The sequence below is a fragment of the Babylonia areolata genome, chromosome 22 (assembly GCF_041734735.1).
Source record: "Babylonia areolata isolate BAREFJ2019XMU chromosome 22, ASM4173473v1, whole genome shotgun sequence".
NCBI classification, from domain to species: Eukaryota; Metazoa; Mollusca; class Gastropoda; order Neogastropoda; family Buccinidae; genus Babylonia; species Babylonia areolata.
The window spans coordinates 15,708,288-15,723,678 of record NC_134897.1 but is presented as its reverse complement, the minus strand read 5'-3'; the positions used below and the strand labels follow the sequence as shown (position 1 = coordinate 15,723,678).

The window sequence follows — 15,391 nt, the reverse complement described above, 5'->3', positions numbered from 1 at the left end:
CTGACTGGTCTTGTTTTGATGGCATTGAGTGAAGTTTTGCTGTGCAAGTGACTGCACATATTATGAATGCATGAATCTCCATCCTGCCAGCCATGGGGGCTAGTGGAGGCATTTTTCACACTTTCCTTCTGCACCAAATCTTTGCCATCTCACTGTTTTCTGCCATTGAGACTCGTGTGTAAGTTAGATTAATCTACCTGTGTAATCATACAGTATCAGTTGTCCACATGTCTGTCTGCGATTATCCGTCATGAACTTGAACACTGGCTTTTTCTCATCAATCAAAAGTGCATGGTAGAGAACCTACTAGGATGTTAGTTAAGGGGTGGACCTCTCTGCCACATCTTCACATTGATGCGACACACAGGGTCAGAACTTTCATCTACTTTTTCAATGTGACCTCAAACATGTTCTACCTGGAACATCTTGTTGCATGTTTTTTTCAGGCCACACTCAGTTCAGTCATTTTTTATACACAACCCCATGCACACACTTTTCTACTTTTCACCTAACGTTCCTCTGCAGATGTAACGCCCCTCTGTTTTCACACCACAAACTTTCTTCTATTTTCGTAAGCAGCAGCAGTCTTTTCAATGTTAACTCATTCTACCCCACAGCTACATGCCTCCTACAACTCCCCTGGATGAACAATCCATAAATCCACTGTAGGGTTGTTCACTAAAACATCGAAAATTGATGGAAAACTGTTGATTTAATAAGTCACACAGCTTAGTTTTCATGCCAGCTGAATCTGTAAACGGCTGAGTTTAGAATGCCAATTGTACCAAGCAAGGAAAACTGAAATTAGAATAGTGTACTGGTACGAGAGAATGTGTACCAGGTCCATGGTGGAAGTTACGATACGTGTTAAAGTGGAGAAAGAATCTGAGCGAGAGCCATACCACCTACTGCCCCCTTTAACTCTTTCTACCCTTCCCTCCACCTTTATCCTTTTCTATCAGATACACTTGGACCTGCATGACCTGGTTCTGATTCATCACTGGTTGTGCTGGTCTGAAAATCGTTTCATTTAGTACTGCACCCCAACAGACGTTTTCACAAACCAAGCAAACCCAACCTGCTTGACCCAGTAAATATACCAGTCATACAGAAGTATACAAAAGAAATCCCTGTCTGTGTCTCCTGTTTTGAACAAATTTGTTGTCGGAACCACTGCCAATACTTGTGTTTAGATTAATCATTTATGGTTTTTTGTTTCACTTATGCTTTCACCCAGTGCAAAATGATCACACGAGTCATTATCATCACTATCAACATGGTTTATCACTTCATTTATCAATGGAAATCTACATGAGGCAAAGAGTATGTATATATGCAGAACAACAAAGTACAGTCACTTTTTGCTGTGTAAACCAAGACAAGGGAACACTACTGCAGCAGAGGTTTTTAAGATGTGTCCGTTTGTTTTCCTTGGAAGTGGAAGAGCAAAAGTTACTGAGCTTCATTCGTGGTTTTACTGAAGAAAAACAAACTTTCCTTGCTCTGCTGCCATGACAAGAACACAACCAACACCTACAAAAAGAAAGAAAGAAAAAAAAAAAGGTTGCCAACAAAATGTTGAAATGCTTTTTGACTTTTGCAGTGCTTGCTGTACACATGTGAAACAATGGTGTGATTCGAGTATCGATACTGATTATGAATTGTTGAAAAGTCTTCTGTCGTGTCCATTCCTCTCTGAACCTCCAGTAACTATACAACAATTTTCAGCTGACTTCTTTAAATCTTACCTCATGGTGATGGCCCAGTTGATTCAAAGCAAAGGTCATCTCTGTGCTTTTGACAAGTTCATAAGAGCGCTTACAAAACCAGCTGGTAGTAAGGTAGTAAATGGCCTTGATATTGACAAACCATGAATAATCTTGACAATAAATCTGAAGAATAAACCTGACATACAAAATTAAATCAAAAGGATCATGAGGGGACTCTGAATACGACTATCCAGAAATGAATTTTTTGCATCACTGACCTCAGTCATTTCTACTGCACGCAATCTGGAATGAGACTGTCTCTAACAAGGCCCCATGTAAATCTGACATGCAAAAATGTGCTAATTAGACTCCTAACTGAATTGTGCTATATAACTGTTCAAGCAACAGAAACACTTCCACTTTACTGAGCATACTCACATCAGTAAAAAAAAAAAAAAAATTGAAGAGCAAGAGAAGACTGTATCTGTCCAGTCCAGTCTTCTGTGTAGTCCAGTAAGTCCACCTGTTGCTCTTTCAGTATTGAGCCAAAAGTACCGCTGCTATTCTGTGATGTGAGTGCATTGTGTATATTTAGTGGTTCATTAACTCCAAAGCCCCTATTTCATTACACATACTTAACCGTGACCCAACTAGTGCAGACTCCGGCAGGGGTCTGACATTCCTGTCCAAACTACTATCCGCCTATGCGGAGAAAACGAAAGCAACTACGGCCGATAACCTCCCGGAAGTAGGTAACCTCCCCTTGGTCCCCCTGGCTAGCGCCCTCTTTTTCCGGCAGCCATCTGGACGCCTGTTCCTGTGCACTTCATACGGCTAAGTTTTTTTTGCATTTTCTGTCTGTCTATTCTTTGGCGTTTCTGTTTTGTGTCCAATTATGTCTTCAAACAGGTCGCAAAATTATGTGGCTCGATTGGGAGATCAGGCTAAAATTAAGGCACGATCGCAATCCATTCGCGATCACTCTGGGCCCTCTACCTCTGCCTCTCTCAACAATGCCAACCCCACGCCACCTCCACTTCCTCCGCAACCTCCGGTCAACTCCAGACCCCCAATACCCCCTACGCCTCCTCTGGCGACTTCTAGAGGTTTGTTACCCCAAACACAGGTCAGTAGTACCATTGATGTTATTAATTTCGAACCACGAACAGATTCGACGCGATTTCTCGGCTCTGCCAGTCGGCAATGCCCGAGTCGACCTCCTCTATCCCTTTCCCCATGCCCACAGTCTCAACAAGGGATTACAGCACAAGCCCTTTGGGGAAACACCACCATACATTTGCTCTGGATCCACACGCTAGACTGGGCCCTATATGCGATGCCTCTGTGGTGGTGTCCGTGACATCGGATCATGAGCCCCCTACGCGGCATGCCTCGACCGTCTCGGATCCATTGGCGACCGAGGTGTGTAGGGATGCCCTCCCCATGTGAAGGGAGGAAGGTGGACCACTAGGGAACACACTCGCCCATACACTTGCACCCCTCCCCTTGTAACCAATTTCCGATCCAAGGGAGGTAACTCCTGCTTTCGCTCCCTTACCGGTGACCGCCGCAGTTACTTCCCTTGCACCAATGACTTACCCCCGCCCTTGCGCAACAGCAGCCAGCAGGCAGCCTATCCAGGTACATGCCAGCGTGGCTGTCTCTCCCAGCATGTGCGTAGGTCCTTCGGGTGATAGGGTCGGAGTTCCGCCTGCCTTGGCTCTCCTCCAAGGCACCTCTCACTCTCCTCCTCCCCCCCCTCTACAAAATGGAGTCACCTGCGTCAATCAGGGAATCCATCAGACAAGGAGACTGGGCAGTCTCCATAGACTTCACGGATGCATACTTCCATATTCTAATTCACCCCAGGGACCACAAGTGGCTCCGCTTCTCATGGGACGGCAAGTCCTTCCAGTTCAGAGCCCTTCCATATGGCCTTGCACCAGCCCCATGGGTCTTCACCAGGGTGGTCAGGAAACTATGTTTAGCCCTCAGGAGCAAGGGCATATGCCTGAGGGTCTACCTAGATGACTGGTTGATCCTTGCGGAGAGCAGGGCCCTCTGCCAGCATCACCTGAACCTTGTCAGGAACCAGTGCCAATCACTGGGCTTTCTCATGAATGCAAAAAAATCGGAACTGGAGCCCTCTCAGCAGTTCAAATTCCTGGGTATGGCGATCGATTGTGTATCAATGACCATACATCTGGCCATGCCTCGCCTCCACAGCCTCCTCTCTCAACTATCACAGGCAACCTCGGCGTCTGCCAGGGAACTTGCCTCTCTGCCAGGCTTCATGGAGTCCCTCGCTGCACTAGTTCCGCTAGGGAGACTACACAAACGTCCATTTCAGCGTCACTTCCAGGACAGGTGGTCCCATTCTTCACAGACATGGGACACCCCTATACCTCTAGGCACATGGTTCTCACAGTCGACCCAGCACTGGATGGACATGCAATGGCTCAACGCTGGGGTTCCGATCTCGAACCCAACACCGGATTCAGAACTGTACACAGATGCCTCCAACATGGGCTGGGGTGCACACATGGAGAACCACACAGCGTCGGGGACTTGGACCCCGCAACAGCAGTCCTGGCACATCAACAAACTGGAACTGGAGGCGGTCTCCATTGCCCTCCAGCACTTCCTCCCCCACGTGTCGCACAGGTCGATCTTGCTATGCACGGACAACACGACGGTAGCATGTTATCTGAACAAACAGCGGGGAGCTCACTCACACCAGCTGTCCCTGTGTGCGGAAACAGTCCTCTGGTGTCAAGAGCACAGCATCCACCTGACAGCACGGCATGTCCCAGGCAAGCTCAACATTCTAGCAGATTACCTCAGCAGATCCCACACCGTGCTACAAATGGAGTGGACCCTGTCACACTCAACACTTCAGCTGATCTGGGACCACTGGCACAAACCACGTGTGGATCTCTTTGCCACAAGATTCAACTTCCGTGGTTCCCCGATCTTCTCCACCTCACTCACGCTCCCCCACTCCGCCTTCACATCGGCAGACACTCCCTAGTCCAGCCCCGCTCGGGCATCCCCCACGGAAACCCAGAGGTTCTCAAACTACACGCCTGGCTACTGTGCGGGAATCTCTGTCAGCACCAGGCGCCTCCAGTGACGCAGCTGACCTTGTGTGCAGGTCACATCTCAAAGGCACTCAAGGCGTTTTACTCTGCTCACTGGAACCGCTGGCTCTCCTGGTGCTCAATCCCACACACCCATCCAATATGGATCTCGCAAACTTTCTTACCTTCCTCTCCTCCTCCAAAGGCCTCTGCAGTACGTGTCCATCGCGCTGCAATCAGCTCCACTCTTCGGCAACTGGGCGGGCCCTCTTTCTCAGATGACCCCCTGGTTAGGGCATTGGTCCGAGGGGCTTCCCTCAATCACGCACGTAAATCCCTTCGGACCCCTTCTTGGGACCTTTTTCTGGTCCTACAATACCTCCGCAAGGCCCCCTTCGAACCCCTTGCTATAGCTCTTTTCAAGCTGCTCTCCATGAAGACACTCTTTCTCATCTCACTCGCCTCAGGCAGGTGGTGTAGTGAGGTTCATGCCCTCAGTGACATCACACAAGATATAGCCTTTGAACTGGATGGATCTATCTCACTTAGATTCCTCCCTGAATTTCTTGCCAAAAATCAACCCTCTCCCATTCTTTTCATCAAACCGCTCTCTTCCATACTGGCCCATGATGATGAGGACAGATTCCTCTGCCCGGTCAGGGCCCTGCGCATATACTTTAAAAGGTCGCGTCCCTTCCGAGCGTCCAAATGACGCCTCTTCATTAGCTGGAACCTGGACCATCCGCGTGACATTAGCAAAACGTCGCTGTCTCGATGGATAGTCAATGCGATTAAAGGTGCGTATGCAGACGTAGGATTGAGACTTGATGCCTCCTCTGCCAGAGCACATGAAGTCAGAGCATTGTCCTCTTCTCTTGCCTTAGCGCACTCAACACAGCTGCAAGACATCATGGATGCTGCCTACTGGAAAAACCCTGCCACCTTCGACTTCTACCTGAGAGACGTTGCACGCCTGCGGGATGATGGCTCAAGAGGCATTGCTTCTGTGGTAGTTGCACAGCAGGCCATTGCAGCACACAGACAGTAGAACAGGCGAGCCCTCCACCTTATCGTGCTATTCTGCACTAGTTGGGCCATGGTTAAGTATGTTTAATTAAAAGGAAATTTTCTATCTAAAATTACGTTTAAATAACATACTTACTGTGACCCAAATTTAAGACCCTCCCGTCCTCCCCACTTCCTGTTCTCGCTGCTCGCTGATGGCATATTGCTGTCAAAAGAGGGCGCTTGCCAGGGGGACAAAGGGGAGGTTACCTACTTCCAGGAGGTTATCGGCTGTAGTTGCTTTCGTTTTCTCCGCATAGGCGGATAGTAGTTTGCACAGGACAGGAATGTCAGACCCCTGCCAGAGTCTGCACTAGTTGGGTCACGGTAAGTATGTTATTTAAACGTAATTTTAGATAGAAAATTTCCTTTTATATCTGCATACTATGCTGCAATCCATTTGTGCAAACTCTGACAGGGGCACAATTCCTCCTGTGCAAAATATTATTCTGCCAAAAGTCCCAGATGATTCTTCAGGTTTGTATTCCCATAACTTACGATCCTAACAGCTCAGTAAAACCCTGATCCCATGTGTGGCAACATTGCCCCATTGGTGTTGACATGGCCCTTGTGTTGTGTTCACACTTGTGCTAAGTGGTGCTCTTGTTCTGCAGCTGTCTGTAGTCATAATCACACTCATTCCAAGACATCAAATAAGTGACTGGGTGTTATTTTTTTCAAAATAAAAAGTTCTTCAAAGCAACCATACACAAGATCTGTTTCCATTCATTGCCCTAATTCACACCACAGATGCTGTCCTTATACAAAAACAAAGAAAAGAATGGAAAAAAATGTTAGTATTGTCTACTCGACAGAAAAATGATGCTTGCCAGCATCTGATATATGTACAGCTATCGTGTGAGACAAAGGGCATGGAAAACTAGTCAAACCGACTCCACATGCAAAAGGAGACATATCTACGGTATGGACAGAGACCAGCATGTAGAGAACAGTCTGTACAATCCATAACACCACTATGTACATCTGTGGGTTAGTGAAACACATGCAGGCAATGCAGGTCATCAGTCACAGCTTTATCACACTTACTCATATCCACTGAAATCATCATCAAGGGCACTGATACACACCACCTCTACAGGTGAAAACTATGACCTGACAGTGTTCTCTCTTGGTGTACTGAAATCAAACTAATGCCAAAATGGTACAAAATAATAACTAAATGGTACACAACACTATACCCACATAGGGGCATTATTCCCAACACACTAAAATCATCCACAAAAAATGGCAACTGATTAATATCAGTACAGCAGCTAATTGTTATCACAATCTGTGACAAATGCCAGTGTCGAAAAGGCTTTACTGTTAAAAAAAGTTGGATGGAGAATAAGCCTACAAAATACTTCATAATACATTAAATCAACTCTAGTCATCTACTCGCACTTGTTTAAGAATAAAAATTTTAAAAAAAAGAAGAGATTAGCTATTGCCTGTACAAAATTTTCAGTTTTGTTATCTATTTCACATTGGGCTAAGCACACGAACAGATACCTACATATGAAGACCTCTATCCATAAACAGCTGAATCCTTTGTACATTTCATTGTCACTGCAGATTTGCAATAGCCAGCGTGAACAAACTCTTTCCACTCAATGAGAGACCAGGTGGACAGGCGGGGTTTCTATACTTACACTGACCAAGCACAACACATTACAAATTTGTGTCACAAAACCAAACCACACTGCCTTCAATAACAAGCAGACTTGCTTTTCACGAGCAGGAAGATAATGCTAGAAGCACAATAAAGGGACTGATAACTCAAATCCCAAAATCTAATCCTGCTGTGTCCAAACAATATCTTGACTTTTTTTGGGGGGGAAAAACGCAAGGACTCCAGACAACCATCTGGAATGAAATTATAACACACACACACTGTTGTTATTTACATCAACAGCTGTTACTATGTTTTCCACTATCTGCTGTTATATTAATATCAGTCTGCATCAGATCTCTCTTCTTTTGGAAAACAATAATGGCCCAAGAATTTGTTTCCCAAGAATTTGTTTCCCCTTAGAAATATATATACTGTGACAATTACTTTGAATATTCTAAACATAAAAACCACATACAATAACTTCAAATAAATATATATAAAAAGACAATTTCTAAGAAATACATTGTCGTGAAGAAACTAGTTGGCAGAGGTGTAAGGGACCATGGATACACACAAAAATGCAAATGTGGCAGACCATGTGTCAGGAAACAGAATTCTGTTCCTCCGTCCCCTCTTACAGATGAATACAGACTAGTCAAAACAGTTTTACATGAAAAATGACATGGATTGAAAACCACTTTGTTATCTTTTTATGCAAACAAAAATGCAAGCTGCTTTTAGTGGTGCTGTTTTTAACAAAAATGACAACAAACGTTTTCACATACATCTATGTGTATGTTAACCCATTTAAATAAACAATCCAAAATACCTCGTTTATCTGCCATAGATTTAAATTTAAATTTTTTTAAAATTTTTTTTATTGCACTTCAACCCTTCTTTCACAGGTCAAAATGATTCAAAACACTTTAATAATGTATATAATGTTAGATATACCGATTTCTTCTCTTGAAAAAAGAATTTCTTTTGCTAAAAATGAATCAGTACAGCACTGTCCATACATCACTCAGTTCTGACAGTTGGCCACACAACCACCCTCTGTATTTCAGGCACTACACAACGCTGAAACATTTAACCACCTGAAAAAAACCCCACACACACAAGAACCTATCCAGCATTTACCTAAAATAGATAAACAGCATGTCCCCACTGACACTGCCCTAGCACTGTTGACATATCACTCAATTCTGACATTTAATTTTGGCCACACAACCACCCTCCATATTTCAGGCACTACACAACACTGAAACATTTAACCACCTGAAGAAAAAAACACACCAACACACAAGAACCTATCCAGCATTTACCTAAAATAGATAAACAGCATGTCCCCACTGACATTACCCTAGCTTCATCATGAAGGCACTAACTTGAAAATACGAGTTAAAACTGAACATACCTTTTGTTTTTTTCTGAACAGGGAGGTAGCTTTCTGGATATTATTGTGTAACATGTGTATATTCATCTCCAGCAGACCTCCTAACCTGAGATTTCATACAACTTGAAGAAAAGGTGGCAAAAGACTCACTGAGACTGAGTGCAGCCAAACATGCATGGGCTATAATCTTACTCTGCTCTGTTTGATGGTAAACATATACCAATAGACACTTTTTTTCAAACTTGTGGAAAATGATTCCTAACTTTGTCATTTATCAAACTGACCAGAAAAAAAAGTTATTTCAATAGGATTTGTGGTATTTTTGTGATCTCACTTTAACAAACTTCTTTTCGGAGTCTTTACTAGATGTAAAAAAAACACAACCCAAACACCCAAAAAACATGCTGTCATTCTCACCAGACTGTAGATTCTATCGAGTGATGCAAGTGTTACTCTGTACAACATTTCCCCCACATCTTTTTCTTTCTCGGTCTCTCATTAATTACAAACATCTCAGCCAGACTGTTACATATCTATGTGCTTTATCAGACACGTCTCTCTCCTTTTCTTGGGCTCCTGTGACCAGTGTTGCACATTCTTTTTCCACTAGGCTGGTCAAAAGCAATCATGAATGCTCTTTACCAATCGCATCATCCTTTCTACTCTTTACCAATCACATTTTAAATCTTAATTTCTCATGTGAACAGTTTGTGCTAGCAGACAAAGATGAGGAATCACAATAATTTGGAGCACGACAGCCACACATTTACTCCCCCTGTCATCATGGACACACATCACAATGCATAGTGGCTTGGGTTGCACAGCACCTCATGTATTGTACGTCAAGTGGTGATGCAGTTTGGAAAATGGCATTCCACTGGTTCTGATGGACCACCTGTTTTGCAATGTGGCACATTCAGTCAGAACTCACAGAGAGTCCAGAAATAACAACACATTACAAACATGTACACTGTTTGCTTGGAGAACAAAATAGGCAACAACACGAAGAATGCAATTTTTGTCACACAATTTATGCAAGTTTTTAAGATTTTTTTCTTTTTCACTCTGTTTCAAGAACATCTCTCATTATCTGCCAATACACAGGTTGCTTACCAACCCCAAACCCCACCCAGTTTATCTATGCTCTGATCAACATAAAAAGCATCTACAGATATCAAGCAACCAAAGAGGATTGAGCTCTATTCAAAACTGTGTGTAAACCTACACACAATATCTGCAACGCAAAGCATTACCATCCACTTTAAATAAATGAAGCTGGCAAATTCAAATTGTGGTTTGGGGATGAAGAGAAAACTTTTATCATTGAAATCACTTTCCAATACGCTTTATTTTACGTTACATAGCTATGATCAACTAACCCATTATATTTACACAATTAAAAAAAAAAAAAGGATGCAAAAACTTTTACAATCAGAATTATGACACACTATAATTTAGCTGGGGGAAAACAACATCATCACATTCAATTCAACATCATGCTATCATCTAATTTGTGTTATACTTGGTCTGAGGTTTTGCTATCTACAAAGAGATGAGAAAAATAACACTGCCACTCGCAAACAAAACACACACATGCCTGCACATTAGTAATTCAGTACACAAACAATACTTTGTAGTTTTGTTGGTTTTTTTTTTGTGTTTTTTTTTTGTTTGGTTTTACATATCACAAATGCATAGATGTAAGATGGATTTTGCAGACCCACAGAAAATCCAAATTGACAGTGCACATACAAGAACACTGTAGCAGACTTTACACGTGAATACTACTGCTCTTTAAATATGGAGCAGGACTGGGCAGAGAGGGGGAGGGAGGGAGGGAGGGAGGGAGAGGGTGGGGGTGGGCTATGGTACACTGAAGGACAGAGAGAGGGACACTTCTGTACAACTTCAACATGAACAAAGACTGGCATCCCTGCACAGAGCAACAAACAACAGACGTTCCTGCAGAAAACAAAGAGAGACACACTTGTTTCCGTAGTGCGTGGGTGTGAGAGGGGAGACCTATGTGACATACATGCCGAGTGCATGTCCATTATTTTAAATAAACAAAATACGATTCTTTCAAGAAAGAGAGAAAAAAAAAAGAAGAAAATATTGTTGTGAGTGGATGTTTGTGGAAGGTTGAAGTGTTCCTATGAGAGCACGTCTGTAGAAACAAAAACAGCTGGTTTCAATAATAATAATAATAATAACAATAATGATAATAACAACTGTATTTATACAGCCCTGAATCAGGTAAACAAACATTCCGAAACACCTCCCAGAGAGTGGCATGCACTGCAGTGTTTGAGACACAAGTTCAACAACAACAAAAACCACAATATGATGATTACCACAAACCATCCATGCCAAAGACCAATCTTTGACGCCAAGCTGCGTGCAGGTCCATAGCTGTATACCTGACACACACGCGTTTACAGGGCTGACTGTCCATATTTATCAAACAAGTGCGCTCATCGATAAGAAACCGCTGCACGTTTTACCTCCTTGCAATGAGGTTTCCACCAGTCCTCAAAAGCACTGAAAACAAACTCTTTCTTTTTAATATTCATTTTATTCACAAAAATTTCACCTATCATTCAAAAGTATCTAAATATGTCATTCATAAATTTTGTTTTCAACTCTATCAAAAAAATCTTTAAAAAAAAAAAAAGTATCCCAAACTGAATTCACTCACGTTATATTTTCAGGGGTGTGGGGGTGGGGTCGGGGGTGGGGGTCTGGGAGTGAGGGGGGAGCTTGTTGTGGTACTATTTGCTTGAATTCCAGGATTGTGTACCTCTGGTTGTAAAGTACCAGCAAACAACTTCATGAAATCCAATTCCCTGTGAGAGGGATAGAGAGAGCAAGAGAGAGAGAGAGAGAGGGAGAGAGAGAGCAAGAGAGAGAGAAAGAGACAGAGACAGAGAGATAAAGAACAAGACAGCATGTGTGTGTGTGTGTGGTTTCTGCTTCGTTCGACACCCAAACGTACAGGTCCTGCTGACCGCCTTCTTCTCACAGTATCCCACCAGATAAACTGACCAATTCAAGGAACCACCACAAAGAAAAAACAGAGAACCATGCACCGGAACACACGACACAAAACATGTGTTCTTCCTCAACACTACACGGCTACAGTTCCCATCAATCTACTCTAGAGGTAGTAGTGCTAACCACTGCATCACCACACATGTATCTAAAAGTTTCTCCGTCACAAAAGTGAATGAATATTATCAAGTAAGTGGAGACATAAAGGTCATGACAAAGGGAATGCTATGGAAATCATCCCTCAAATATTTTGTAAACTTCAAAAAGAAAAGAAAAAAAAAAGAAGTATATATTAAAAATAAATAGATAAACTGAAAAAAGAAGGAAAGAAGGAAGGAAGGAAGGAAAAACTGACTGGCTGCCTGATTCTATTCAGCAGCCATATGTACAGTGGTTTTAGAATTTCAATGTGACTATGGTTCCTCTACACCGATTACTTTAAATACAGAACTATATAATGCAGAAGGAACTGGGGGGGTAAAAACACATAAAAAACAAAGAGAGATAGGAAATATAAATAGTCACATACAGTGTGAAAACACACCAGTTCATACAACAACATGCATTCAACAATTATAATCAACAAAAGCTCTGCAAAAATCAACACAACACACATTTGACAGGTGTCTTAAACACACACACACACACACACACACACACACACACGCCTGCATCACAGACACACAAACCAACACATCACACATAAGACATACAGACCAAAACATAGCACCACAAAAACTATAGACCTGGACTGACTGCTCCAACTCAGATTACTCCCAACACAATTACAGTTCTGTCGACAAACATACATACGGTTTACCAGCGATGTATTTCTACTCTCAAGAGCAAAGATGTACACACACAAAAAAAAACAAAGAAAAAAAAGAAAGTTGAAAAGAAAGAAGAAGGAAAAAAAGAAAGTGAATTGATCTCATACCACGATAAATTCAAAATGATGTAATATGCTCAGTCCTTTCATAATCTCTTACTTATCAACATATCAAGGGAAAAAAATGTGGTTGAAGATAACATGCTCAAAAAAGAAACAAAAACATACACACACACAAAAAACAACAACAACAAAAAACAACAACCACCCCACATCAAACAGCAATCATGACCCAACAATTTTCAAAAACAAAACACAAAATATGTATCAAAACAGAAATGTTCCTGCTGAGGTCTTTGAATCATTTTGTTGCTACCTTTCTGTCACCCCTCCTTTTTTCACAGATATACAAACATGCTTCACGAGGGTGATGATTTTCTTGGCAGAAGGAACCAATAAATGTCACAATGAAGAAGTCAAAAAAAAAAAAAAAAGAACAAAAAAAAAAAAGAACAAAAGAGCGAGTGAAACCAGCCTTATTTTGTTTCCAGTTGTCCACAGGTTTGAGCTTGGAGCAAAAGACTCGATGACGACGATGACGACTTGTATCCTAAAAAAAACACCCCCAAAAAACATGCATGCTAGATGGTGAAGTCAGTCGCCACCCCCCCTCCCAAAGTGCGCATGGCTCAGCACTTGCCAAAAACAACACATCCAAGGCGGTCTCCAACCCCACCCCTCTCTGTTAGCACTCGGTAGAAGAACCCAGGGGGGCAAGAGAGAAAGAGAGAGACAGAGAGACAGAGAGAGAAGGGGAAAAACAGAGATGTCTCCATCCGCCCCCCCCTACCCCCATCTCCCACCCCCCCCCCTGGCCCCCATCCCCCGCAGTGGGCAGCAGCAGCAGCAGCTCCAGATGGAAGAGTGGTGAGGGCACTAAGGCAGAAGTCAGTGGGCGGGCTGGCAGCACACCTAGGGGATGGGGACCACCACCTCCACGTAGTTGATGGGGAAGTAACCCACGCGGCCGTGCACCGAGCCCTCGAACCAGTTCTCGTCCACGTGGCTGATGAGCGTGATCATGTCGCCTTCCTGGAAGCCCAGCTCTCCGTCGTTCTCCGGCTCAAAGTCGTACAGCGCCCGGGCACACGGCTGCTTCCCCCCGCTGTTGGGCACTGGGGACACACACAGCCACACACTGGGCATGTCACACACTGGGCACGTCATGCACAGGGCACACCATGCAGAGGGCATGACAAACACAAGGCACGTCACGCACAGGGCATGTCATACACCGGGCACACACAGGGCACGTCACGCAATGGTATGTCATACACAGGGCACGTACAGGGCATGTCACGTACAGTGCATGTCACACACTGGTCATGTCACGAACTGGGCACATAATACAGAGGGCACATCATACACATGGCACGACATACAGAAGGCACATCATACAAAGGGCACATCATGCAGAGGGCACATCATACACAGGGCACATAATACACAGGGTATGACATACAGAGGGCATATTGTACACATGGCGCGTCATACACAGGGCACATCATACATATGGCATGTCATACACAGGGCACATCATACAGAGGGCACATCATACACAGGGCACATCATACAGAGGGCACATCATACAGAGGGCACATCGTACAGACGGCACATCATACACAGGGCATGTCATACACTGGGCATGTCGTACACAGGGCATATCATACACTGGGCATGTCGTACACAGGGCACATCACACCCAGGGAACATCATACACAGGGCACATCGTAGAGAGGGCACGTCATACAGAGGGCACATCATACACAGGGCATGTCATACACTGGGCATGTCATACACAGGGCATATCATACACTGGGCATGTCGTACACAGGGCACATCACACCCAGGGAACATCATACACATGGCACATAATTTATACAAAGGGCACATCATACACAGGGCACATCATACACATGGCACATAATTTATACAAAGGGCACATCATACACAGGGCACATCATACACATGGCACATAATTTATACAAAGGGCACATCATACACAGGGTACGTCATACACAGGGCACGTCATACACAGGGAACATACACAGCACTCTAACTGTACCAATATCAACACAGATGATCCTAAGTGTGGCAGTCTCCATACAGAGGTCTCCAAACTATGGCAGTCTCCATACAGGGGTCTCTAAACTGCGGCAGTCTCCATACAGAGGTCTCTAAACTGTGACAGTCTCCATACAGAGGTCTCTAAACTGTGACAGTCTCCATACAGAGGTCTCCAAACTGTGGCAGTCTCCATACAGAGGTCTCCAAACTGCGGCAGTCTCCATACAGTGGTCTCTACGTGAGGCAGTCTCCATCATGTATGAATGTGGGTGATATATGGTAACAACTGGTCCTTAATTCATGTGAGTGGCGTAACTATTTGATCTGCCAACAGTTCCTGTAGATCTGGTGAAAAAAAAGCAACCACAACAACAACAAAACCACACACACCAAAAAAAAAAAAAAAAAAAAAAAAGCATCTTTCAAAACACAAGATATAAACTAAAAGATGACAAAGTATCACTCTGATGTTTTACAAATATTGTGAAGTGAAAGGACAGAGTTAAATGGTATAAAAAT

General features: G+C 43.6%; 1 protein-coding gene across 7 annotated transcripts in view; it reads right to left on the bottom strand.

Moving 5' to 3' along the window:
* Positions 1-6,508: 6,508 nt before the first annotated feature.
* Positions 6,509-15,391, bottom strand: part of LOC143297169 (endophilin-A3-like) — a 55,823-nt gene continuing 46,940 nt past the window's right edge. For all 7 annotated transcript variants that reach the window (XM_076609358.1, XM_076609359.1, XM_076609357.1 and 4 more), the window contains one exon: positions 6,509-13,920. In XM_076609358.1, the coding sequence (XP_076465473.1) occupies positions 13,718-13,920 (203 nt within the window). In that variant the 3' untranslated portion in view covers positions 6,509-13,717. The remainder of the gene's footprint in view (positions 13,921-15,391) is intronic.